Consider the following 22,991-nt stretch of genomic DNA (forward strand, 5'->3'; position numbering starts at 1 on the left):
TCTCAGCACTTGGGAGGCAGAGGTGGATCTCTGTAAGTTTGAGGCCAGCCTGGTTTATACAGTGAGCTATAGAACAACCAGCCAGGCTATAATAGAAACCCTGTCTCAAAACAAACAAAACAGAACAAAACAAAACAAAGAACCAAAACTAACACAAAAATTTTTTTTAATTATTAAAAAAAAAATGAAAAGGAGCAAGGGGAAAAAATAATCAACAAAAATTCTGAAAAAGACCTACAAAATTGACAAACCTTTAGCTAGACTAATGAAGAAAAGAGACAAAATACAAATAACTATAATAAGAAATGTAACTAGGCCGGGTGTGGTGGCGCACGCCTTTAATCCCAGCACTCGGGAGGCAGAGGCAGGCGGATTTCTGAGTTCGAGGCCAGCCTGGTCTACAAAGTGAGTGCCAGGACAGCCAGGGCTATACAGAGAAACCCTGTCTCGAAAAACCTAAAAAAAAAAAAAAAAAAAAAAGAAATGTAACTAGGGGGGCTGGAGAGATGGCTCAGTGGTTAAGAGCTTTGAGTGCTTTTCCAGAGGTCCTGAGTTCAAATCCTAGCAACCACATGGTGGCTCACAACCATCTGTAATGAGATTTGACACCCTCTTCTAGTGTGTCTGAAGACAGCTACAGTGTACTTAACATATAATAAATAAATAAATAAATAAATAAATCTTAAAAAAAAGAAATGCAACTAAGGATATATTACTATCAACATTATAAAAGTTTTAAAAAATGAGATATTGTAATAATTATATATGAAAAAGTAGAGAGCAAAAAAGAAAAGGACAGATTTCTAGAAACAATAAATAACCTAAACTGGTTCAAGAAGAGAAAATAGCCCTATACCAAGTAAAGAGACTATCTTAGCAATCAAAATTTCCCAACAAGGAAAGTCTCATATTAAATATTTAAAGAGAGAGCAAACAGGTTTTTTTCCTGAAAAGTCTGCAAAAATTTGAGGAATCAATGCTTCCTATCACATTCTGTACATCCAGCATTGGGACAGGAAAACCAGACAAATGCATTCTAGCTAAATAAAAATATAGATCAGTAGTAACACTCAAGAGTAGATATAAAAATAACCAACAAAATATAAACATGTTAAATCCAAGAGCATATTAAAAGAATTTACCATGACCAAGTAGAATTCAGACTAATATAGGATACAAAGTGGTTCAACAAAATAAATGAAAGGAATGCATTGGTACAAGGAGTGGGGCGTATGATCACCTCAACTGATGTAGAGACAGCATCTATTCAAGATAGCATGCTGCAGAAAGTTTGGAATTGGCAGAAAATTCTTCAAGATGATGAAGAATTCATAGTGAAACATATGTACTCAATATAAAGCCAAAAAAAAAATAATAATTCCTGTGCTGGGCGTGGTGGTGCACGCCTTTAATCCCAGCACTTGGGAGGCAGAGGCAGGCGGATTTCTGAGTTCGAGGCCAGCCTGGTCTACAAAGTGAGTTCCAGGACAGCCAGGGCTATACAGAGAAACCCTGTCTCGAAAAACCAAAAAAAAAAAAAAAAAAAAAAAAAAAAAAAAAAAAAAAAAAAAAAAAAAAAGCAGTGCTTTGTTTGTTTTTCGAGACAGGGTTTCTCGGTATAGCAGTGGCTGTCCTGGAACTCACTCTGTAGACCAGGCTGGCTCCGAACTCAGAAATCCGCCTGCCTCTGCCTTCCGAGTGCTGGGATTAAAGGTGTGCACCACCACACCCGGCTAAAAGCAGTGATGTATTTTTTAGACACTAGCAATAAGCATTATGAAAATTGAGGCAGACCCTGACAAAAATGTGTGAATGAACCAAGAATGCAGAAAACTAAACAGACATTTCTGAAAATAATTTATATAAAAGACCTGAAGAGGCACCTTGTGTTTATGGGCAAGAAGACATAAGAAAAAAAAAATACTATTCAAAGAAACCTACAGATTTATAAAAACGAAAACCAAAAAATGTTCCAAAAGCCGTTTCCCAAGAAATGGAAGTCAATCCTCAAATCAATACAAAAGTATGGCTGAAGATGTAGCTCAGTAATACAGTATTTGCATATCATGCTAGCAGTATGGTACTAGCACAAGGATAAACATAGATCATCGTACTCTAGACAGCCCAGTAAGAAACTCTCATAAAGCGAACTGGTTTCCAAAAAGTCCACTCAATGGCCAAAAAGTTTACCTTTTCAACAGATATTACGGAAAATGGATATCCACAAAATAATACAAGGAGTTAATGCGGGAATAGCTAGCAGTGGTTATACAACACTGTACAAAGCCACTTAGCTTTAAGCTTGGTAAAAGATTAAATTGATAATTATTACTGTTTCCTATAATAACACCACCAAACGGTAAATAAAATAAATGTAGAGAACGCAATAATTAAGTGGATTGGCAAAGTAAAGGGAATTCAGATTTTTTCTTTGGGAAGAGGACCTGTATGATTGTTTCACCAAACAAGAATTATAGCTAGGTAGGCCTGGGCATGAACTTGTTACGAAAAAGGCACACTAAACACTGGACAACAGGAAATCGGTCTAAGTGGCTGGCCCCAGTGCTCAAGAGAGGTATTCAGGTTAACCACAGATTTGTGAACAGCTAGGGTAACCAAAGATAAGGAAGGCAAGAGATTGACCTGGGAACATATAAAGAAGATTTCCTAAGAAACACCAGTATTCACAAGGGACGGGACCCAACAGCTTTCTGCATTCCAGGCTCCCACGCAGCGAGTCCACATCCCTGGGCGGGAGGGACTTACCACGGCTTGCTCGCAGACAGGCTGCTCAGGCCCATGCAGGTAACGGTCGGCGGGAGCACTTCGTGACTGCAGCCGCGAAGAGGAGAGCTCGGGCCCGCCTTCTACGGAGGAACCACAAGCAGCAGAGCTCACGAAGCAGACCCTCCGCAGCCCGATTCCCTGGCCTCGCCCCGCCCACAACGCGGAAAGTCCCTCTCAGGGGCCCGTCGTCCTCCGAGCATTCCGATTGGCGGAGATGACCATGGGACCTGGAAGTTGTCTTTGTCCGGCCAGGGCTGCCCTTCCGGTTCCGTTGGGTCCCCCTTTGGCTCAGGTTGCCTGCCCCTCCCCCTTCCCGGAGCCCCGAGGGGCCGGAGCTCCTGGTTTTGCCAGATGTAGATGGCGACCTTCCCCCATGGTCTGTAAGTTCGGAGGCCACCCGAGAGCCGGGCTAGGGTGCGGGGTCTCTGGAAATGGAGCCCCCGTGGGGACCTGGGTCGGCCGTAACCTGCCTTGGGATGGGAGCCAAGGAGCTGGTCTAGGCCCCCAGACTTTTGAGCCATTGGACTGGCCCATGCTGCATCCCACTTTCTTCCCCTTCCGGAATCTGCAGTGGGGAGTCTCAGGATGCCCCAGGGACCGCCTCCTGGGACCCTCTACATAGGGCCCTGTAGCTGGCCAGGAAGCCAGACTCTGGCATTTTGTAAAAAGTGCTGCAGTTGAGGCCGGCAGAAAACAGAACGGCGGGAGCTGGCCAAGGCAAGGCCTTCAGTGCCAACCGCGAGTCTACTGTAAGTGCCAGGTTTTGATGGGTTTTACCCATGCTCAACCGCGGATTACAGCACCTTTTGAATTACTGGTGCTATGCCATTCAGTAGAGAGGTTCATCAAATATCCAGTGTTCATCTCCAATTTCGAAGCGATATTTATAAGCAAATTGATGTTCGTAAGAGGGTGGAGGGGATGCATATGTTACTTTCATCAACTGCTCTAAGGACAGTTGCTGGGAAGCCTGTGGAAGAGAGTGGCCTCTAAATCCTACTTCTTCATAAAGAGAACGTGTGAAACTACTTTTTCCGAAAGAAAAAAAAGTTGTAGTGGTACTGAGACGTTACAGACTATGAGAAAAAGGAATAGGGACAGGGAGGTTGTGTACATAAGAGTTTGAGTTGGAGAAGTAAAGTGAAATCCAAATAGTGAAAAGTTTAACCAATCCTAAATGAGATGAATTATCTTTTTGAAGCTCTTTGAGCAGGAAACTGTTATGGTCAGATTTGTCCTACAGAAAGTAATTTTGTTCTCTGGGAAGCCTGTAGAATAGAAATAGCTGACTGTGGGTTCTCTTAGCTAAAATCTAGGTACTTATATTTGAGATTATTTTGAAAAAGTGATGACGTCCTGGTGAGATGCATTAAAATCTAAAGTAGAGTTAACGGTATTGTTACAAGAAAGGAGGCAAGTGCTAATGTGTCATAGATAATTATACGCTCAAAGAGAAGAAAAAGTAAGTCTTAGAATTTAACCAGTTGATATTTGAAGAATAGCAATGCCATAATCAGAAATAAAACCACAAAGAATTACAAATTCGGTTTTTGAGTTTGAATTTATGTCTAAAGGGATAGCAACATACAGCTGTCCAGTGTAGGAGCTGGGAACGCAGATATGGAGATGAGCCTCGGCGTCATGGCATGTGGGCCATAAGAAGATCTGGCATCCTAAAGGGTGCACTGAGAAAGAAGGTTACTGGGAGGACAATGGCTACGCTAATGAAGCAGGAACTCCAATTGGAGCCAACAGTAAGAGGTAGAAAAGAACACAGGGTTGAAGCAACTAGGGTGACCCAAATATCAGGAGAGGATTTTGAAGAGAATCCCTTGGATCTTTTTTGTTCACAGGATGGGTAAGAAGCAATTTTAGTAGATGAGGTAATGAAATATAAAATATCAGAGGCCTCAGTTGGTTTGATATTCAATTGGAGAAACGTGAAAGATTTGTTTATTTAGTGAACATGTTTAAAGAGCACATAACAGGCACCATTCTAAGTTCATTTGAAAATTAACTAATGGGCTGGAAAGGTTAGTCAGTAGATACAGCTCTGGCCAAAGACGTGGGTTCAGTTCTCAGAGCTCACAAGGTGTCTCAGAATTATCATAATTCCTGTTCCAGGGTTTCTCCTACCTTCTGACCTCCATGCGCCAGGCATGTGAGTGGTGCACATACACACATGTAGGCAGACACTCATAAAACAATTAAGTCTTCTTTAATGATGAACTTACTCAATTTTCCTTAGCAGCCCCATTTATTATTGGTTGAAAGGAATCCTGAAACAGACTGGATAAGTAAGTGGCTGAACAGAGTTCTAACCGTAGAGTCCGTGCTGTACTCACTGTACTGTGTTATGACTAGATGGGAGTCAAGGAGTGGGAGAGTGTAAGGAAAAATTGGCTTCTTGATTAAAAAGGAGACCTGCAAGCATAGAGAGGGTGAGAAGAGGTAAGTGATGAGTTTATGTTGTATTGTGTATATGTTTTTTCTTTCTTTTGTCCTAAGATCCACTTCCATTCTATGCAAACTTAGGTGTACTTCTTGTACTCTAATGTTTTCATTTACAATCTACTTACCATTTCAGTGAGATTTCTTCTACAGCTTTCGATGTGTGGTGTGTTTCTAACCAGCTCCCCTGGTGGTGCCAGGAAGGCTCTTTTGGCAGATTTTGATGAGCAGCCTATGATCATTTCCTCTAGTAGTCACGAGGTTACCTGAATGACATACAAAGAGATCCAGCCACTCAAGCCAAATATCTTAGAGTCATGTGGATCGTTTCTCTCTTGTTCTTCACCTTGATGGGCATGGTCATTGTTTAGCTGATTCTTTGTTTTAAATTCTTTTTTAAATTTCTCTATATAGTCACAATCTCATTATTTCTGTTTTGATCTGTTAAAATGATGGCATTAGTAAAAGGCTGTTCACTTAGCCATTTCCTATATATTCTTCAAATTGCTGAGTTTTGGCTAGTGCAAGAGTATAAGCATCATCATTTTTAAATATTAGATACCTAGAACAGTATTTCCTAGTATATTATTGAGATTAAAGTTGATTAAATTTAATAATGAGAATAGGGACTTAAGAATTCTTACCATAGGGAAAAAATGAAATTGAGAAAACAGACAGGCTTTTCTGTGGAATTGAATCTGGAAGAAGCATAGCAACAAACCCAAACCAGACCTTTTAAGGCTGTATTTACCTTTGCACAATTTAGTGAGGCTTCAGAAACAAACCAGAAAAATAAAGGTTTTTAAAAGATGACTAGAAACCTAAGGCTAAGGAGATGGCTCAGTGGTTAAGAGGACTTGCTCCTTTTGCTGAGTCCTGGAGTTTGGTTCCCAGCACCTGTACCCTGCAGTTTACAATCACCTATAGCTCCAGCCCAGGGGATCCTTTTGGCCTCCATTGGCACCTGCATGCACATATACATACATATTAATAAGAACAAAGTAAGTCCTTCAAAAAATCAAAACAAGGGCTGGAGAGATGGCTCAGCAGTTAAAAGCACAGACTGCTCTTCCGAAGGTCCTGAGTTCAAATCCCAGCAACCACATGGTGGCTCACAACCAACTGTAGGGAGATCTGGCGCTCACTTCTGGGGTGTCTGAAAACAGCTCACTCACATATAATAAATAAATTTAAAAAAATGAAAACAAAACCTGAGATGAGTAATAGTAGGATAAAGACATGAGATAAAGTCAAGAATTAATGTTGTAGTAGTGTCACTCAGTACGTAAGCGGCTTGTCATTCTAGTCCTCTGCAGGTTATAGAAATTTGCTTTTAATTCTTACTTTTTGTGTTTAGCTATAAATATTTTGCTGAAGTATAACTAAAAGACAAAAAAGTCATAATGTAATGCTCCATTATTTCATTTATCAATTCATCACTTGAGCACAAGTTTCAGCTCTAACAATTAGCATTTTCTTTCTTCTTGATTTTGGTTTTTGCTTTTTATTTCTGATTTTTTGAGTTGGGGTTTTTCACTGTAGTTCTGGCTGTCCTAGAACTCACTGTACACAAGGGCGGCCTTGAACTCACAGAGATCCACCTGCCTCTGCCTCCCAAGTGTTGGGATTGAAGATGTGCACCACCACTACCCGACTAGCAGCATTTTCAGTCTTTTTCTTTTTTTTTAATTAATTAATTTATTTATTTGAGTACACTGTAGCTGTCTTCAGACATACCAGAAGAGGTCGTCAGATCCCATTATAGATGGTTGTGAGCCACTATGTAGTTGCAGGGAATTGAACTCAGAACCTCTGGAAGAGCAGTCAGTGCTCTTAACCACTGAGCCATCTCTCCAGCCCTGTCTCTTTTAATTTAACCATATTATGTACATTCTCTCAGCTTCATTTTTCTATAGGCAAAATATGGGTAGTACTAATGTACCAATAGAGATTTTTAGGACTACGTGAACTAATTAGATAAAGCAGTATATTTGGAATTGGAATATGACATGAATTCAGCAGAAATTAGATATCATTTTGTAAAAGGAATTAATCCTACTAGATGATTATTATATTTTTATTTTGTTTGTTTGGATGTGTGTGTACATGCATTTACTTTTTTTGTTTTTTGTTTTGTTTTGTTTTTTCATTTACTTTTATATTACATATTGTGCAAATAGATATGGTGGTGGAATTAGACCTAGGATTCTACACATACTAAGTACACAGTCTACTATTGAGCAATTAATTATTTAATAAAAATTTTTCTTAAAAAAAACAATATTGCAAATTTGGTCCTACATGATCTAAAGATTTCTCAAGATCTTCAAAAAGAAGGTAATTTTGATATTGAAAATCATCTCTATTAAAGGCCATTAATTTCACAGTGAATATCAAGGAGTCACTATAATCCCATGTGTTGTTTAATGAATTGTATTAAGTGTAATAAGGAGCTGATCCTTGTCCTCAAATAAGTAATGACCTCTTGGGAAAGGAAACTAATGACAGGAAATAACTAATGGCTAAAGCGTGTGACCTAGGACTAGATTATTAAAGGGATAATTGGGCTGATAGGTATTAGGAACAGCTTCCTAAAGGAAACAACAGGCTTCCCTAACTTTTTTGGACTAAAGCAGAAAGATAAAAAAGCAGGCTTTTTCTTGAGACACCTCTTCAGCTGCTCATGTTGATAAGTTATAGGAGAACTCAGGAGTGGGATGCAAATGAAACTGAACTCTAGTTTATCTGTAGAAAAACAAGGGACAAGTTTCCAAACTGAATACATTTGTCATAAAACATTCTGAGTGCTACCTCACTCTAGCTGAAAACAATGTTCACGTTTGACTACGACTAGGAAAATACTGGTCAGCTTCATGAATTCAAGATCAGTTCAACTTGAAAAAAATGAATGGCACTTTTGTTTGGGCACTTGACATAACGGTCATTTTTATTATTTCTGGCTAAATTGGAACATTCAACATTTTCAACATTCACTTTCGAATGAATATTTTAAAGCTACTGCCACCAAAACTGACTGCTCTTTTGAAGTTTGGCTGCTTCAAAATACTGATAATATTCCCAGTGTTTGAAACCTATTGATTTCTCTGCCACATTCACTTCTTTGTATTTAGAATGTCGCACAGGAAGAAAAGTCACACTTTGTGATTATTAGCATGCACATGCCCCACCCTTCTGAAGGTTACTTCTTTCAGCTAAATTATAAGATTGAATATATATATATTTGTTTGTTTTTTCCAGATAGGGTTTCTCTGTGTAGCCCTGGCTGTCCTGGAACTCCAGGCTGGCCTTGAACTCAGAAATCTGCCTGCCTCTGCCTCCTGAGTGCTGGGATTAAAGGTGTGTGCCACCATGCCCAGCGATATTTTTTTATTGTTGTTGAGGTGGGATCTCACAATGTAGCTCAGGCTGGTTAGAACTTGAATTCTAACCCCATCAGCCTCTGGGTACTGTGTGCATAGATTTGTGCCTTCAGGCCCAGCTTGAGGTTTTGTTTTTGTTTTTAATGTTCTTCTCATTATCAGTTATCAAGGTCCCTGAAAAAGCTTTTACTAATTTTTGCTTGTTTCTTAATACTATTTTCATTCCTTTCTAGTCCCTTGTGGCCCCCAAACCCATAGTGCCTCCAATCTACTCTATGTAACAAGGTTATTTTTATTGTAAACCTAACACTGTAGGCTCAACTACTACACACTGAGCCTTCCTGTGTGTTTAGTTTGTACTAGGTGATAGTAGTCTGCACCAGTTTGAACAGAAGAGAGATAGGAAGTGGATGGTGCCGCCTAATGCCAGGGAATTTGTAGTTTGGACAGGAAGGAAGTTTTTGATGAAGCAGTGTGAGTGTTATATAGAAGTACTGTGCTGTGGGCCCTACAGACAACTCTTCTCTTAAGCGGACAGACAGGGCCTCTCAGAACTAGAGAGCCAGGCTAGCTAGAATGCAGTGTTCTAGAGTAGTCAATGTGACAAACTTAGAGCAAGTAGATATATTGTGTACCTGTCACAGAGGAATAGGAATAACATCTGGACTCTTGTCATCGGGAACTGATACTCTGAAAAGTTAAGATTATGAATTTTGTGCTTCAGAATCTAGATGTGATGCCAGACATAGTGATGCACGCATGCCTTTAATCCCAGCACTCAGGGGGCAGAGGCAGGTGGATCTCTGTGAGTTCTAGACCAGAGTGAGTTCCAGGACAGCTGGTGCTTCACAGATCTTGCCTCAAAAAAGAAAAAAAGGGGCTGGTGAGATGGCTCAGTGGGTAAGAGCACCCGACTGCTCTTCCGAAGGTCCAGAGTTCAAATCCCAGCAACCACATGGTGGCTCACAACCATCCGCAACGAGATCTGGCGCCCTCTTCTGGAGTGTCTGAAGACAGCTACAGTGTACTTACATATAATAAATAAATAAATCTTTAAAAAAAAAAAAGAAAAAAAAAAAAAGAAAGAAAAGAAAAGAAAATCTAGATTTGACCAGGAAAAGCTGGTTGTCTCACTTGACTATGAGGAGGGACTGTTGAATACACAAAATTCAAGCTGGATTTCCTAACATACCTAGTTTATAGAACTGCTTTTCAAAGACAGAACCGACATACCTATTGAGCTGATAGAAGACAGGTTTATAAAAAGAGAATGCCAGTTACTTTTAGTGGAGACTGGAATTATGGTATTGGTGTGGCTAATTCATCCTTCCTATTTTTTAACAGTTTGAGGATTGAACCCAGGGCTTCACATGTGGTGAGGCAAATTGTCTACTACTAACCTATATATGTCCTCAATCCTATGCAGAAGCACCTCTGTGTTGACTGTATTAGTTTTAGTTAATTGTTAGTTGACTTTATTAGTTTTAGTTAATTGACTTATAACCAAGAAGCTAGCCTAGCATTTTTGAAATGTACTGTTTGAGAGAAGAGGAGCTTGTAGCCAAGGAGAACATTTAGGAATTAATTCTAGTAGTTCACATGATGAAAAATGACAGACACATGGGGTAAGAAGGAAAGAACAGCTTAATAAATATTGATGTTCCTTATTCCCACTCATACCCCCATAGATAGGGTCATTTTTTTTTTCTCCATTTATAAAGAAATGTTTCTTATAAGAGAGTTTAGATTTATCCATAATACACAGGATAAAGAATTGTGTGTTTTGGCAGTGACCAAAATTGTCTCTTTAAATCTCTGACTTTTATCACAGAATGGTTATATGAATAAATTCATACCAAAAAGTAGGGGGTGGTTCTCAGTAAGCAATATTCCTGTAGACTCTTTACAATAGAAAGCAAGGGGCTGGAGAGAGAAAGCTTAGTGTTTAAGAATACTTGCTGTTTTTCCAGAGGACTCCAGTTCTATTCCCACTATCCCTACAACCATCTTTAACTCCAGTTCCCATTTATCTGACACCTTTCTGGCCTCTGGGGATACACACATGGCACACAGATGTTCATACTGGCAAAACAGCCATACGCATACATACAGCAAAACAGACTAACATCATCATCATAGGAAACAAAGGAAAACAAAGCAGTTTAGGAAAAGGGAGATGAACTACGTTGTATGTCTTCTTGTTACTTGGGTTCTGGTGTTTTCGTTTGAATAGAATTCTCATTTGATAGTGAAAAGCTTTTTGGACTAACTCAAGCATTGCTCTTGTGTTAAGTGTATTAAAAGATTGAGCGAATGCCCAGTTATTTACATTTCTATATATCTACTCCTTGGGTACAGTTGACACCTGATAATGGTAAGAAATAACTTTTAGCAGCCATTGAAAGCTGTTATTCATAGCTTTTTGGAGACATACAAAACAAGCATGACAACACATTTGGTTTTGAAAGGTAAATCCAGATTTCTAAATTGTTTAAATTTTTACATTCCACCTTTTTTACATTTCTGTCCTTTAGGTCTGCCAAAATGTCTGAAAGATCAGATCTCCTTCACTTCAAGTTTGAAAATTATGGAGATTCAATGTTACAAAAAATGAACAAATTAAGAGAAGAGAATAAATTTTGTGATGTTACAGTTCTCATAGATGATGTTGAGGTGCAGGGGCATAAAATTGTTTTTGCTGCAGGTTCCCCCTTCTTAAGAGACCAGTTTTTACTGAATGATTCCCGAGAGGTGAAAATCTCCATATTACAGAGTTCTGAAGTGGGGAGACAATTGCTCTTGTCCTGTTATAGTGGTGTGCTGGAATTCCCTGAGATGGAACTGGTAAATTACTTGACTGCTGCGAGTTTTCTTCAGATGAGCCACATTGTAGAACGGTGCACACAGGCGCTGTGGAAGTTTATAAAGCCAAAACAACCAATGGATAGTAAAGAGGGATCTGAACCACAAAGTGCTTCTCCCCAGTCGAAAGAACAGCAGGGAGATGCCAGAGGCTCTCCAAAACAGGACTTACCTTGTATTCATCCATCTGAAGACAGTATGGATATGGAGGACAGTGATATTCAGATTGTTAAGGTAGAATCTATTGGGGATGTATCAGAGGATAGAAGTAAAAAAGATGAGAACCAGTACATTTCTTCTGAACCCACTGCTTTGCACTCATCAGAGCCCCAGCACTCCCTGATAAACTCAACTGTGGAAAACAGAGTTAATGAACTAGACCAGAGCCATCTCCACAATTACGCCCTCTCTTACACAGGCAATGATGACATCATCATGACCTCTAAAGATGTCTTTGGGCCTAATATTCGAGGTGTAGACAAAGGCTTACAGTGGCATCACCAGTGCCCAAAGTGTACCAGGGTATTCCGTCACCTGGAGAACTACGCCAACCATTTAAAAATGCACAAACTGTTTATGTGTCTACTCTGCGGCAAGACTTTCACTCAGAAAGGCAATCTTCATCGACACATGCGTGTACATGCCGGGATTAAACCTTTCCAGTGTAAAATCTGTGGGAAAACCTTTTCTCAGAAGTGTTCCTTACAGGACCATCTTAACCTTCACAGTGGAGATAAGCCCCATAAATGTAACTATTGTGACATGGTTTTTGCACATAAGCCAGTTTTGAGGAAACACCTTAAACAGCTGCATGGCAAAAACAGCTTTGATAATGCCAATGAGAGGAGTGTGCAAGACCTCACAGTGGATTTTGACTCTTTTGCATGTACAACAGTCACAGACTCTAATTGTCAGCCACAACCTGATGCAACACAGGTCCTGGATGCAGGTAAACTGACCCAAGCTGTCCTCAGCTTAAGGAGTGACAGTACATGTGTAAATTGAACAGGGCTTAGTGCTCACAGCCAGAGCTGGCAGTATGGCAATAGTCGCTGAGTCTCTTTAGAAGTCACTTGGTAGTTTCTTCTACAAAGCCTCCAAGCAGGTGGTAGTGAGTGAGTTGAAGCACTAGCAGACGAGGTGACTCCCACTTGTGGTGGCTTTGCTTTCCTTTGGCCCTCTCCTGGTTCCTTTTTGAGTTATTTAACCTGTGATTTCTGTTTTCCTTTTCTAAGGAATACCATTTGTCTACCTAGTGTTGATATATGTCTTAGACTGGCACTATTTTAAATTTTTTACCAAGCACATTCTGAAGGTACCAACAAATGACATTATCTACTTCCTACTAGTAAACTGTGTTTAGAAAAGTTAATATTTCTCCTTGAGGGAAAAATGAGGCTGGGATAGAAGGTGATACTGCTGTTGACCTAAATATGTGATAGAGTTTCTGTTTGTCTACTGTGATTCATCCAAGGCTGATGAGTGAATCTGCTTCCTGCCGTTTGTACTTTTTTGGAGCTGCTGTGGAGAAGTGTGTGGGTTTAAACACTAACTGCCCATTGAAATTTTCTTAAAACCCAGAAAACAATTTTTTTCAGCAACTTCTACAGACAAAAAGGGACTGCCATGGGGAGGATAATCAGTAAATGATAGAAATATAATAAAACAAGAGTGGGCATATGGAAGGTTTCCTAAATATTATGACCTAACAAGAGGCCATCTGCGTACATATGTATCCTGTTGATGCTTTAGTAATTGGAAATGTTTTAGGCATACTCAGGTGAGCTAAAGAATAATGGATTATGTTGGAGTCTAAACGATGTATCATTTTATATATAAGAAAGGTGCGTTTGGCCATAACTTGTCCAGTATAGAGTTAATGTCTCCAGCCGGTCTTTCCTTTTCACATGGACCTTCATCTTGGAAATCGATGAAAAAAATTAAATGTGATACAGAGGAACTACCAGAATTTCTGCATTTAGATAGCCTTAGAGATACACAATATGCTGTCTACTTTTGCTACCTTTGATAGTTGATCTTGAAGGATGGGGGGAAAAAAAGCAGTTCTTTATCCTGAAGTAAATTTTAGACATTTGTTTGAGCCTGCTTCTTACCCAAGGGTTACATGGAGGTGATAGGATTGCTAGAGATCTTAGAAACTTTCAAAAGATTGCTTACACTATCTGCCATTTTAAATAGGGGCATTTAGAGTCAAACAGGTAGCCTGGCCACCATTGGCCCAAATACACTTGACAAAATATGATTATCCCAATACATCTCTTCCACATACCTTGGCTTTAGCGATGGGGAATAGTAACACATTAACAGAAAGTTTCCAGTTTTGTTTCACTTTTGTATAACTGTCCCTTTTGGTTTTCAGAGACAGCCAAGAATTCACCAACAAAATGTCACAGAAGGACTTGTGAGAATTACTTTTTAAACTTTATTTTATTTTGATGGTTTGTGCCTGTAATCTCAGAATTTACAAAGTTACAAGAAGGTTGCCTGGGCTATAGAGTGAGGCCCTCCTTCAAAAGACCTAAATAAATATAATTATTTTATGGTAGTGGTGCTGGAAGTCGAACCCAGTGTCTCATAGGCACTAGACAAGCACTGTACCACCTAGGTACAGCTCTAACCTGTTCATTGTTCTTAGCTAGATGAACATTATACTATTTCTAAATGACTGACTGGTTTGGCTATTAAGGGAACAGCAGGTTAGAATAATGTGAAAATGATCCAAATATGAAACTGATTTTGTCTAAGAAACTTTATTTCTACCAGACTTTTGTTTTTCATTTTTAAGCTATGAGAGCACATGGACAGAAAATCCAAAAATTTAAATTAATTTATATATAGACATAATTCGATATATTTACACATAGCTCAGATTTGAGGCATAATTTCTACTAAATATTTAAATGTAAGTACAATTAGCTAATATGAGTGCTAGGTACTCCACTCAGTATAGTCCTAATAATGCCTCCTAGCATTCCAAATTTTGCATGATTCATCCAAAGAGCACGAGTTCTATGCAACAGTGGGACTCTACTCATCCCATGTTTTAAATATTTTCTCTGAACATCATTTGAAGATGGTGGGGCTCCATACACTTATTCTTGTCCAGTTACTGTTAGTAGTTTGAAGACTAAGAACAGCATGGGTTCAAATAATACTGGTCTCTAGTTGGAGGCTATTTCTTGATTAATTTCAGTCACTCAGAAAGCCTTTTTCTTTTCTTTTTTGTCCTTTTTTAAAAATGCCTGAGACTGAATCCAAGGCCTCATGCACATTAAGTATGTACTCCAGCACTGAGCTATTCCCACAGCCTCAAGAAGTATTAGTAACCAACTGGAATTTGCAGGTACTGTGTTATATTCTGAGCATAGGCAGGTAAAATTGATATGGTCCCTGGCCTTATAGGGCAAGCGATTTTAGTGAGATGAGGTCTCAAATTTATGTCCTAACAAGAATAAACTTGCCTCGTTTTCTTTAATCACTTAAAGCAGTGGTTTTCTATCTGTGGGTCGTGAGGAATCAAGTGATTTTTTTTTTTTCACAGAGGTTGCCTAAGACCATAGGAATTTCTTTGTTTATATTACAATTTAATTACATTATAATACATAACAGCAGAAATGCAGTTATGAAATAACGAAAATATTTTTATGGTTGGGCTCACCACAGCATGAGGAACTGTATTAAAGGATCTCACAATATTAGGAAGGTTGATAACACTGACTTAAAGTCGACTTTCTTAGGGTTTTCTGTTAGTAAAATTTTTGGTTTTGTTTGTAAGTGTAGACCATTTGCATAATTTGTGATCTCTTCCATTTCTTGGCTGGAGAGGTCTTATTTTTGTGTGAGATATTTAATTTTGGTGGAACTTGGTTTCTTTGCTTACATGATTCTCAGATTTTAAAGCAAAGAGAAGGCGCATATATTTTATTGTGGAAGAAGGCTTTTCACACTAGTGATTATATGAGGCAGAGGTGAGCCTTAGTTACTCAGCATTTGGTTTAATTTGGTTTTTTGTTTGTTTTGTTTTGTTTTTGTTTTTTTGAGGCAGGATCTTACTATGTAGCCTTGGCTGCCTCTGCCTCCCTTGAGTGCTGGGATCACAGGTATAGGCCACCATGCCAGCCTCAGTGTTTGTGTTGTATGGATTCCTAGGAAAACCTCAAAGGAAAGAGGACCTTCTTTACTGTAGTTTGGTTTTTTAAAAATTACTGTTATTTATTTATTATTTAATATGAAAACAAGCTCCAAACTGAAGTGGCTCTGAGGTAAATCAGGTGTGATTTTGCATTAGTTTAGAAGATGTGTAAGTGAAAGGTGACTAATGTCATCATTTCTAAAATATTGTCCTAAACAACTTAGAACATTTTATTTCAGCTCATGAATGGCTGTTCTAAATCTGTTGTATGTTAGACATACTTTGAACTACCTCTTTACTTAATGGGGAAGTTTCCTTAATAAAAGTTAACAATTAACCTGTGGTGTCATTGACTTATTTTTCTACTCTCTTCCCTCCTTATTTCTCAGTTGTTTGAATTTAAATTCTTTAAAACACATCTTAAGGATGGCAAGGGGCTGAAAATGCAGCTCAATAGTAGTGTTTTCTGGAGGCCCAGGCTTAATCATCAGCCATCCCTACACTTCTCAAATAGGGACTTTCTGAATAACTGTGAGAATGCATTGTCCTAAATAATCCCTCTCCCTTGGTTGTGGCATATATTTCGATATGGGTATGTACGTGCAGTTTTGAAGATAGATCATTTCCAACTGGATCCCAACTAATTGAGGTGCAACTCAGAAATAATGTGCAATCAGTATAAAATGGCTGACCGGCCAAGATGTTCCCCTGAGGAGTCACCACCATGAGACAGGTCTAGTACAAAAAGAAGTTTATTGAGGGAAGTGAAGGGGACCTGGAAAGGGGTAGAGGCAGAGAAGTATAGAAAGAGGAGGAGGCCTGCCGGAAGTCCTGGGACTATTGCTAGTTCCATTGTAATTGGCCATTGTAATGACTTCCCACAGGTCTCCAAGCAAAGCACTCTTTAAATATTCTGAATTATCTTCTTAAATTCCCATCAGAGTTAACATTATGATTAAAAATAAGAAGGAGGAATGAAAAAGAAAAACGCTCTTGTGCTTAAATCGTCCGTCATCTAACAGGGGGTGGGGAGCGGGGAAAGAGAGAGAGAGAAGCGCAAAACAGCCCTTATGGGCCAGTTGGCTCCCTCATGCCTGGCAGGTGACTATGCAAACTGTTGCTAGGGAGCTGTTGGGCGGAGCCTAGAGGAATCGCTGACAAAGGGTAATTGGGGAGGAAAGCAAGGCTTTACTTTCACAAAGCCCTATGTTTAATTCCCATCACCCAAAGAGAAGGATCTTTTAGGGGTAGGCTGTCTAAAGCAGCAGGGTGAAGGGGATGCCATTGGAAACGACATGGAGAGGAGGGGAGGGCAAAGAGACTGGTGGAGCTGTGTCCTGAGGTTAGGTTCAGGTCCTTATGGGACGTCGAGTAGCCCAGCTACAATACAGTGCCGCGAGGTCCTTTCCTTCGGCTCCGCCCCTCAACTCCTTGGCCCCTTGGCGGTTCCGGCCCTGAGCGTTCTTCACTCGCAGCAAACAGCTTCATACCAGAGCGGGAACGGCCAGAAAAGACCCGGCTCGCTGGTATTTAGACGTTTTTCTGTCTTTCCTGCAGCGGAAAAAGAGAGGAAGAAAGAGCATCTCAGGATGTTCTTCCGGGGCGTCCAGACAGTCTCCGCGAAGAATAAAGCTGGTTGACTCCGGAAGCGTTTCCTTCCAGGCTAAGTCCATCTTCCGGCCTGGGCTGCCATTGCCGCGGAAGCCTCAAAGCCAGTTTTGCTAGTCGGTAAGTGAAAGTGACGGAGACATGCCGGGGGTTGAGGCTGAAGGAGTACACCCCGCGGTGGCCTCCGCTCTAGCCTGGCACCGCACCCACCTGACCGGTCGGGCCGGACTTCGGAAGGCTCGACGTGGGAACCGTGTGCCTCCTTGGAGGGAGTTGGCAGGCAGGCGGTCTAGGATTCCAGTCAGCTCCTCTTGCTGTGTGGGACCCTTTACCCACTGGGAGAACACAGAATCAGGAGGAAAAGATTCCCTGGGAGAGGAGGAGTCACGTTAGTTTGGGCTCAACGGAGCTAAAGCACAAGTTGGGAAATGGAGCTGAAATCGTGAATGTAATAGATAGGCAAATGGGCGTTCCCGTGTTTTATTTGTGCACTGATGAACAATTTAACATTAAGGAGCTGGGTGTATAAAAAACGGACCAAGATCAATCAATAAAAGGTGGGTCAGGGTGAACTCCTGAAGGAGTTTGAATTCTTTTTAAGAACGAAAGGCTGTCTAGGAAGTGGGGGAGATGATGGACGATTTAAGCATAAGAGCATTTTTTTTTCATTCCTCCTCCTCCTCCTCCTCATTTTTAATCATAATGTTAACTCGGATGGGAATTTAAGAAGATAATTCAGAATATTTAAAGAGTGCTTTGCTAGGAGACCTGTGGGAAGTCATTACAATGGCCAATTACAATGGGACTAGCAATAGTGGTGGGACAATTCGAAGATTGTGTTTTCTAGCTTAAGGGGTTAAGTGTACTTTTTTGGTGTCACTACTGTACTGGTATTTAAAAACTTACGTACCATGATACAGAAATGTATTTTGAGTTTCTGAATTTATAGATGGTTATTGGGAAACAGTTTTACTCCTAGCACTCAAAGTTTGGGTCTCCATTTTTTCCCAATACATGCTGGGAAGTGGGGGACTCTGTACCATAAAGCATTGCCTATCCAGTATCAATGCTGTGCTCTGTTTTGCATAGATCGTGACCATGGCTGCTGAGTCTGATGTTCTACACTTCCAGTTTGAACAGCAAGGAGATGTGGTCCTACAGAAAATGAATCTCTTGAGACAGCAGAATTTATTTTGTGATGTATCCATTTATATTAACGATACTGAGTTCCAGGGGCACAAGGTGATTTTGGCTGCTTGCTCCACTTTCATGAGAGATCAGTTTTTACTCACACAGTCAAAACATGTCAGAATCACCATTCTACAGAGTGCGGAAGTAGGCAGGAAGTTGCTGTTGTCCTGCTATACTGGAGCACTTGAAGTAAAAAGAAAAGAGCTTTTGAAATACTTGACTGCTGCCAGTTACCTTCAGATGGTTCACATTGTAGAAAAATGCACAGAAGCTTTGTCAAAGTATTTGGAAATTGACCTTTCTATGAAAAATAACCAACACACTGACTTGTGTCAGTCCTCAGATACAGATGTTAAGAATGAAGAAGAAAATTCTGATAAAGACTGTGAGATCATTGAAATTTCAGAAGATAGTCCTGTAAACCTAGATTTCCATGTCAAAGAGGAGGAAAGCAATGCATTACAATCTGCTGCAGAGACACTGACATCAGAGCGGATGGGAATACAGTCACCAGAGCTCTCTGCAGTAGATGGTGGCTTTAAAGAGAATGAAATTTGTATCCTCCATGTAGAATCCATCAGTACAGATGATGTAGAAAATGGGCAGTTTTCACAGCCTTGTACCTCATCCAAAGCAGGCATATATTTCCCTGAAACACAGCATTCATTGATCAATTCTACAGTTGAGAACAGAGTGACAGAAGTTCCTGGACATACAAATCAGGGGTTATTTTCTGAGAATTCTGATGGAAGTCATGGTACGGTAAATGAGATCCAGAATCTGGATGAGAATTTTTCCTTGAGGCATCAGTGCCCCAGGTGTCCAAGGGGATTTCTTCATGTAGAAAACTATCTGCGACACCTTAAGATGCATAAACTCTTTTTGTGCTTGCAGTGTGGGAAAACATTTACACAGAAGAAAAATCTTAATCGGCACATTCGAGGACACATGGGTATACGGCCCTTTCAGTGTACTGTGTGTTTAAAGACCTTTACTGCTAAAAGCACACTTCAGGACCACTTGAACATACACAGTGGGGATCGGCCATATAAATGCCATTGTTGTGATATGGATTTCAAACACAAATCTGCTCTCAAAAAGCACTTAACCTCTGTTCATGGCAGGAGCAGTGGTGAAAAATTATCTAGGCCTGATCTCAAACGGCAGAATCTACTGTAATCAAATCAATGACTTTCTTAGACATATCTGTTTATAAAATTACAGCACATGTAGTGTCGCCCCCCCCCCCCAGTCTGTATCATTTATTTTTGTTCTTACATGTTATTCATTCTGAACTTCTAATAATTCCAAAGTTGTGAGTGGTGTGATTAAGTTTATGAGATTCTACATTGTCTCAAACATTATGTATTAGTCCTCTGTTCAGGAGTAATTGCAGATTCTGATTTGTAGTTTTTCGATAAGTGATTTATTGTTGACCTATATAGAATTTTAATGAGGTAAGATGAGAAGAAAAAAGATTTGAAAGCATAGTGTTGCACATCGCTATTAATATTGAAAGCAGATAGGACTAGCAGTTTTTTTTTAAAAGAATTTAACCATTGTTCTTGATTTATAACCAGAACACCAAGGTACTGTCTTAAACTAAAGGAGCACAATTCAAATTCACATGGGGCCAGCAGAATGTCTTTAGAAATACATTACTTAAATGTCCAAAAGAATATGTGATTAGACCCTTTTCCTGATTATATATTGTAGCCTCCCTCAGCCTTGAAGCAGGCTGATCCAGACTGACCTTGCTGCCACTAAGAAGGAGAGGGTAGAGCCTTCTTAACTTGATGGCTCTATTTGCTCTTCTACAAGACTCTGCTTCCTGCTGAAAGGTCCTTGAGACCATCTGGAGACACACCCTGTAGATCACCCGCAGGCTGGCTCGATGCCCCAAGAATGGGCTGGCTGGGGATGGTCCTACCCTCTTTATAAGCATGGACTCTCAGTAAACTTCAGAGGCTTTGAACAGAAAGGTTTGTCTTGGCCTTCTTTTCTTGCCTCTGGTCTCTTTCAGCCCCAGCGGGCCTTTCAGGGGAACCCAGTTCACGGTCAGCAGGCGGCTACAATATATAACATAGTTGGATTAAGAACTCTGGCCAATGCCAGTATTTTCTTAAATTGGCAATTTCTTAGATTGGCAAGTTACTTTTCTTAAATAGTCCACTTTCATCAAAGACATTGTTGCACTGTTTACTTAGGGTTTCTTTTTGTGTTTGTTTTGGTTTACATGCACTAAAATTGACCTCTGTGGAATTACATTTCTACGAAATTAGTACATATCTAATTGTCTGCAATTGGTACACAGAATAGTTCCACCAGCTTCCAAAATTCCCTTATGCTGCTCTTTTGTAGTCCACCCTTTCTAACTCTAAATTCTACTAAGAGTTCTTCATTAATATAATTTGTTCTAATCTGAGATGATAATAAAACTGGAATCTTATGTTCCCTTTTGATATTTTTTAACCCCCCATTGAGCTTGATTTATGTGTATATTATCAAGTCATTAATTTTTAATATCTCTTATTTTACTTTTGGCATGATTTGTGTAGCTCAGGCTGGCCTAGAGTTTGCCTTGATTTGTGAGCACTGAGATTATGTCTGGGCCTTTGTTTTGAATTGCTTATGTATGCATTTTCTTTTCAAGCAGTCATCAGGTGAATAGTTTTAATTTTTAAAAGCTACTAGAATTAGTTATAATGTCTCATTATATGTATGAATATCTGTACATTCAATTCTTTTGTCCTTACAATGAAGAGCAAAATTTACTACCAGGCAAATCACCTTCTTTGACCATAAGAAGTCACTTTCAAACTGTCCTATTTCTCTACATAACTCAGCTCTCTGTAGAGTTTCTACAGTATTAAGTTTTATTGACTCTTTTCTATATTTTAACGTGTAAAATACTTTGTACTATATAAGAGGTTTGTGAAAATCATGTGGATATTATATATAATTTTTGTGATACTTTTGTGGGAATAATGCTCTACATTGAATTTTTAACTCTGGGAGAGACTTTAAAGAATATAAGTCTCAAAGTCACTTCATAAACCAAGTCACTAATTAATCACATTAAGCAGGTCACCTGTTCTTCAACTTTTTTTTTTTTTTTTTTTTTTTTTAGGTTTTTCGAGACAGGGTTTCTCGGTATAGTCCTGGCTGTCCTGGAACTCACTCTGTAGACCAGGCTGGCCTCGAACTCAGAAATCCGCCTGCCGGATCCATGCTGGGATTAAAGGCGTGCGCCACCATGCCCCGCAACTTTTGTTAATTTTATATAAAATACCGATCTTCCTAATTTGTAGAGTTGTTTCTAAGTAAATTTCTACAAATTTATATTCTTCATGTGAACAGAGGAGACATTTATGTCTTTACAAACACTGCTATTTGAGGACTCTCTTGGAAACAGAACTTTTTTAAAGTAAACATTTGGTTCCACTGGATAATGGATTGGTTCAGTGGCTAACTTCCTTTCCCACATAACTTGATAATGGCCAGTTATAGGTGTGAACGTATTCCCCTCAGAGAAACAATTTGTGACTGAAGTGCTTCTCTTATTTTTGCTTCCTGAATTGATTTTTGGAAGGGAGGGTTAGGGATGGGTGGAGTAAACAGTGAATTTTTGGGGGGGAAGAGGTATGTACTATACTGGGTGTTTGGAATATTTTGATTGAATGTGTTTTAAGTTTTATTCGTGCCTTGTAAGATTGTTGTAAAATCAAAATTTGTGAGCACTTTGAAAGTTTTGCTTGTGGGGAGGGTGTTTTATAAAGTAGTTGTTATTTATATTATTTATTTCCATTACGTGGACAAATTGATCCTAGGAGCTGGGCAACGTGCACATGCCTATAATTCTAGCACTTGGGAGATAGATTCAATTGATGCAGTTCAGGGCCAGCCTTTCTTATATATAGCTAAGTTTGAGGCCAGCCTCATATACAGGAGACATTGTTTTAAGGAAAACAAGATAAAAAAGTAAAACAAAACAAAACAAAAAAACATTCCTGGGAGAGCATCCGCTTGCATGACATTTCTGAAAAATTCAGCAAAGTAGAATCTGTAAAGATATGAAGGTATGACAAAGTAAAGTGTAGCATTTATTCACTTTAAATACTTTTAGCTGTTCGTTTATGTCAGAAAAAGCAGTATGTTTGGGTTGAACCTAGTATGTACTGCATTTATATGTGTAAAAGATCTTGAAAAGGTTGTTACTTTGTTGTAGAGAAAATCCTTTCCTCTTTTCATTGGATGTAATTATGTTTGTATGAAACAATAAACTGGAGGTGGGAATGGAGAACTTTGGGCTTGTGTATTTCTATGAATTTTAAAGGAATCATTTTCTCTTTAGTAATAATGTTTTTTAAAATTATGTGTGTGGGGTTATGTGTACATAAGATTTATTATTATATCTTTAGTTATGTGTATGTGTGTGGGCATATGCTTGCTAGCAGCTTTGGATCCCCTCCTGGAGCTGCAGTTAAGGCAGCTGTGAGCTGGGAATTGCACTCAGTTGCTGTGCAAGAGTAGTCAGCTACATTAGCCACCTGGTAATC

At 39.5% G+C, this 22,991-nt stretch overlaps 3 protein-coding genes across 6 annotated transcripts in view; 2 read left to right on the forward strand and 1 right to left on the reverse strand.

Moving 5' to 3' along the window:
* Positions 1 to 2,935, reverse strand: part of Rabgap1 (RAB GTPase activating protein 1) — a 124,214-nt gene extending 121,279 nt beyond the window's left edge. The window contains exon 1 of one of the 2 annotated variants that reach the window (XM_021155632.3): positions 2,767 to 2,935. The gene's annotated coding sequence lies outside the window, so the exon portion shown is untranslated. Of the gene's footprint in view, positions 1 to 2,643 lie in introns of both variants that reach the window. The other variant, XM_085834965.1, reaches the window with a different exon arrangement.
* A 151-nt stretch (positions 2,936 to 3,086) lies between these two features.
* On the forward strand, positions 3,087 to 15,981 carry Zbtb26 (zinc finger and BTB domain containing 26). 2 transcript variants are annotated; one of them, XM_021155637.3, is made up of 2 exons: positions 3,087 to 3,167; positions 11,153 to 15,981. In XM_021155637.3, exons 1-2 carry the CDS (start codon positions 3,145 to 3,147, stop codon positions 12,483 to 12,485), a joined length of 1,356 nt encoding a protein of 451 aa, XP_021011296.1. In that variant the 5' UTR covers positions 3,087 to 3,144; the 3' UTR covers positions 12,486 to 15,981. The 2 variants fall into 2 exon arrangements, with proteins under 2 accessions (XP_021011296.1, XP_021011297.1); XM_021155638.3 differs by lacking the exon at positions 3,087 to 3,167 and adding an exon at positions 3,458 to 3,536.
* Positions 3,453 to 22,735, forward strand: Zbtb6 (zinc finger and BTB domain containing 6). 2 transcript variants are annotated; one of them, XM_021155640.2, is made up of 3 exons: positions 3,453 to 3,536; positions 17,191 to 17,361; positions 18,331 to 22,735. In XM_021155640.2, the coding sequence occupies exon 3, from the start codon at positions 18,340 to 18,342 to the stop codon at positions 19,609 to 19,611; it is 1,272 nt and encodes a 423-aa protein (XP_021011299.1). In that variant the 5' UTR covers positions 3,453 to 3,536; positions 17,191 to 17,361; positions 18,331 to 18,339; the 3' UTR covers positions 19,612 to 22,735. The 2 variants fall into 2 exon arrangements, with proteins under 2 accessions (XP_021011299.1, XP_029330440.1); XM_029474580.2 differs by lacking the exons at positions 3,453 to 3,536; positions 17,191 to 17,361 and adding an exon at positions 17,373 to 17,798.
* The last annotated feature ends 256 nt before the right edge of the window (positions 22,736 to 22,991 follow it).

This window comes from Mus caroli, unplaced genomic scaffold (assembly GCF_978045245.1).
Source record: "Mus caroli unplaced genomic scaffold, Mus_caroli_1 scaffold_2, whole genome shotgun sequence".
NCBI classification, from domain to species: domain Eukaryota; kingdom Metazoa; phylum Chordata; class Mammalia; order Rodentia; family Muridae; genus Mus; species Mus caroli.

Excerpts from the sequence above, each read along its gene's own strand:
- Zbtb26 (XM_021155637.3), top strand. The coding sequence starts at position 3,145 with ATGGCGACCTTCCCCCATGGTCT. Across the intron at positions 3,168-11,152 it reads GCGACCTTCCCCCATGGTCT|GTCTGCCAAAATGTCTGAAA; the intron begins GTAAGTTCGGAG and ends TCTGTCCTTTAG.
- Zbtb6 (XM_021155640.2), top strand. The coding sequence starts at position 18,340 with ATGGCTGCTGAGTCTGATGTTCTACACTTCCAGTTTGAACAGCAAGGA.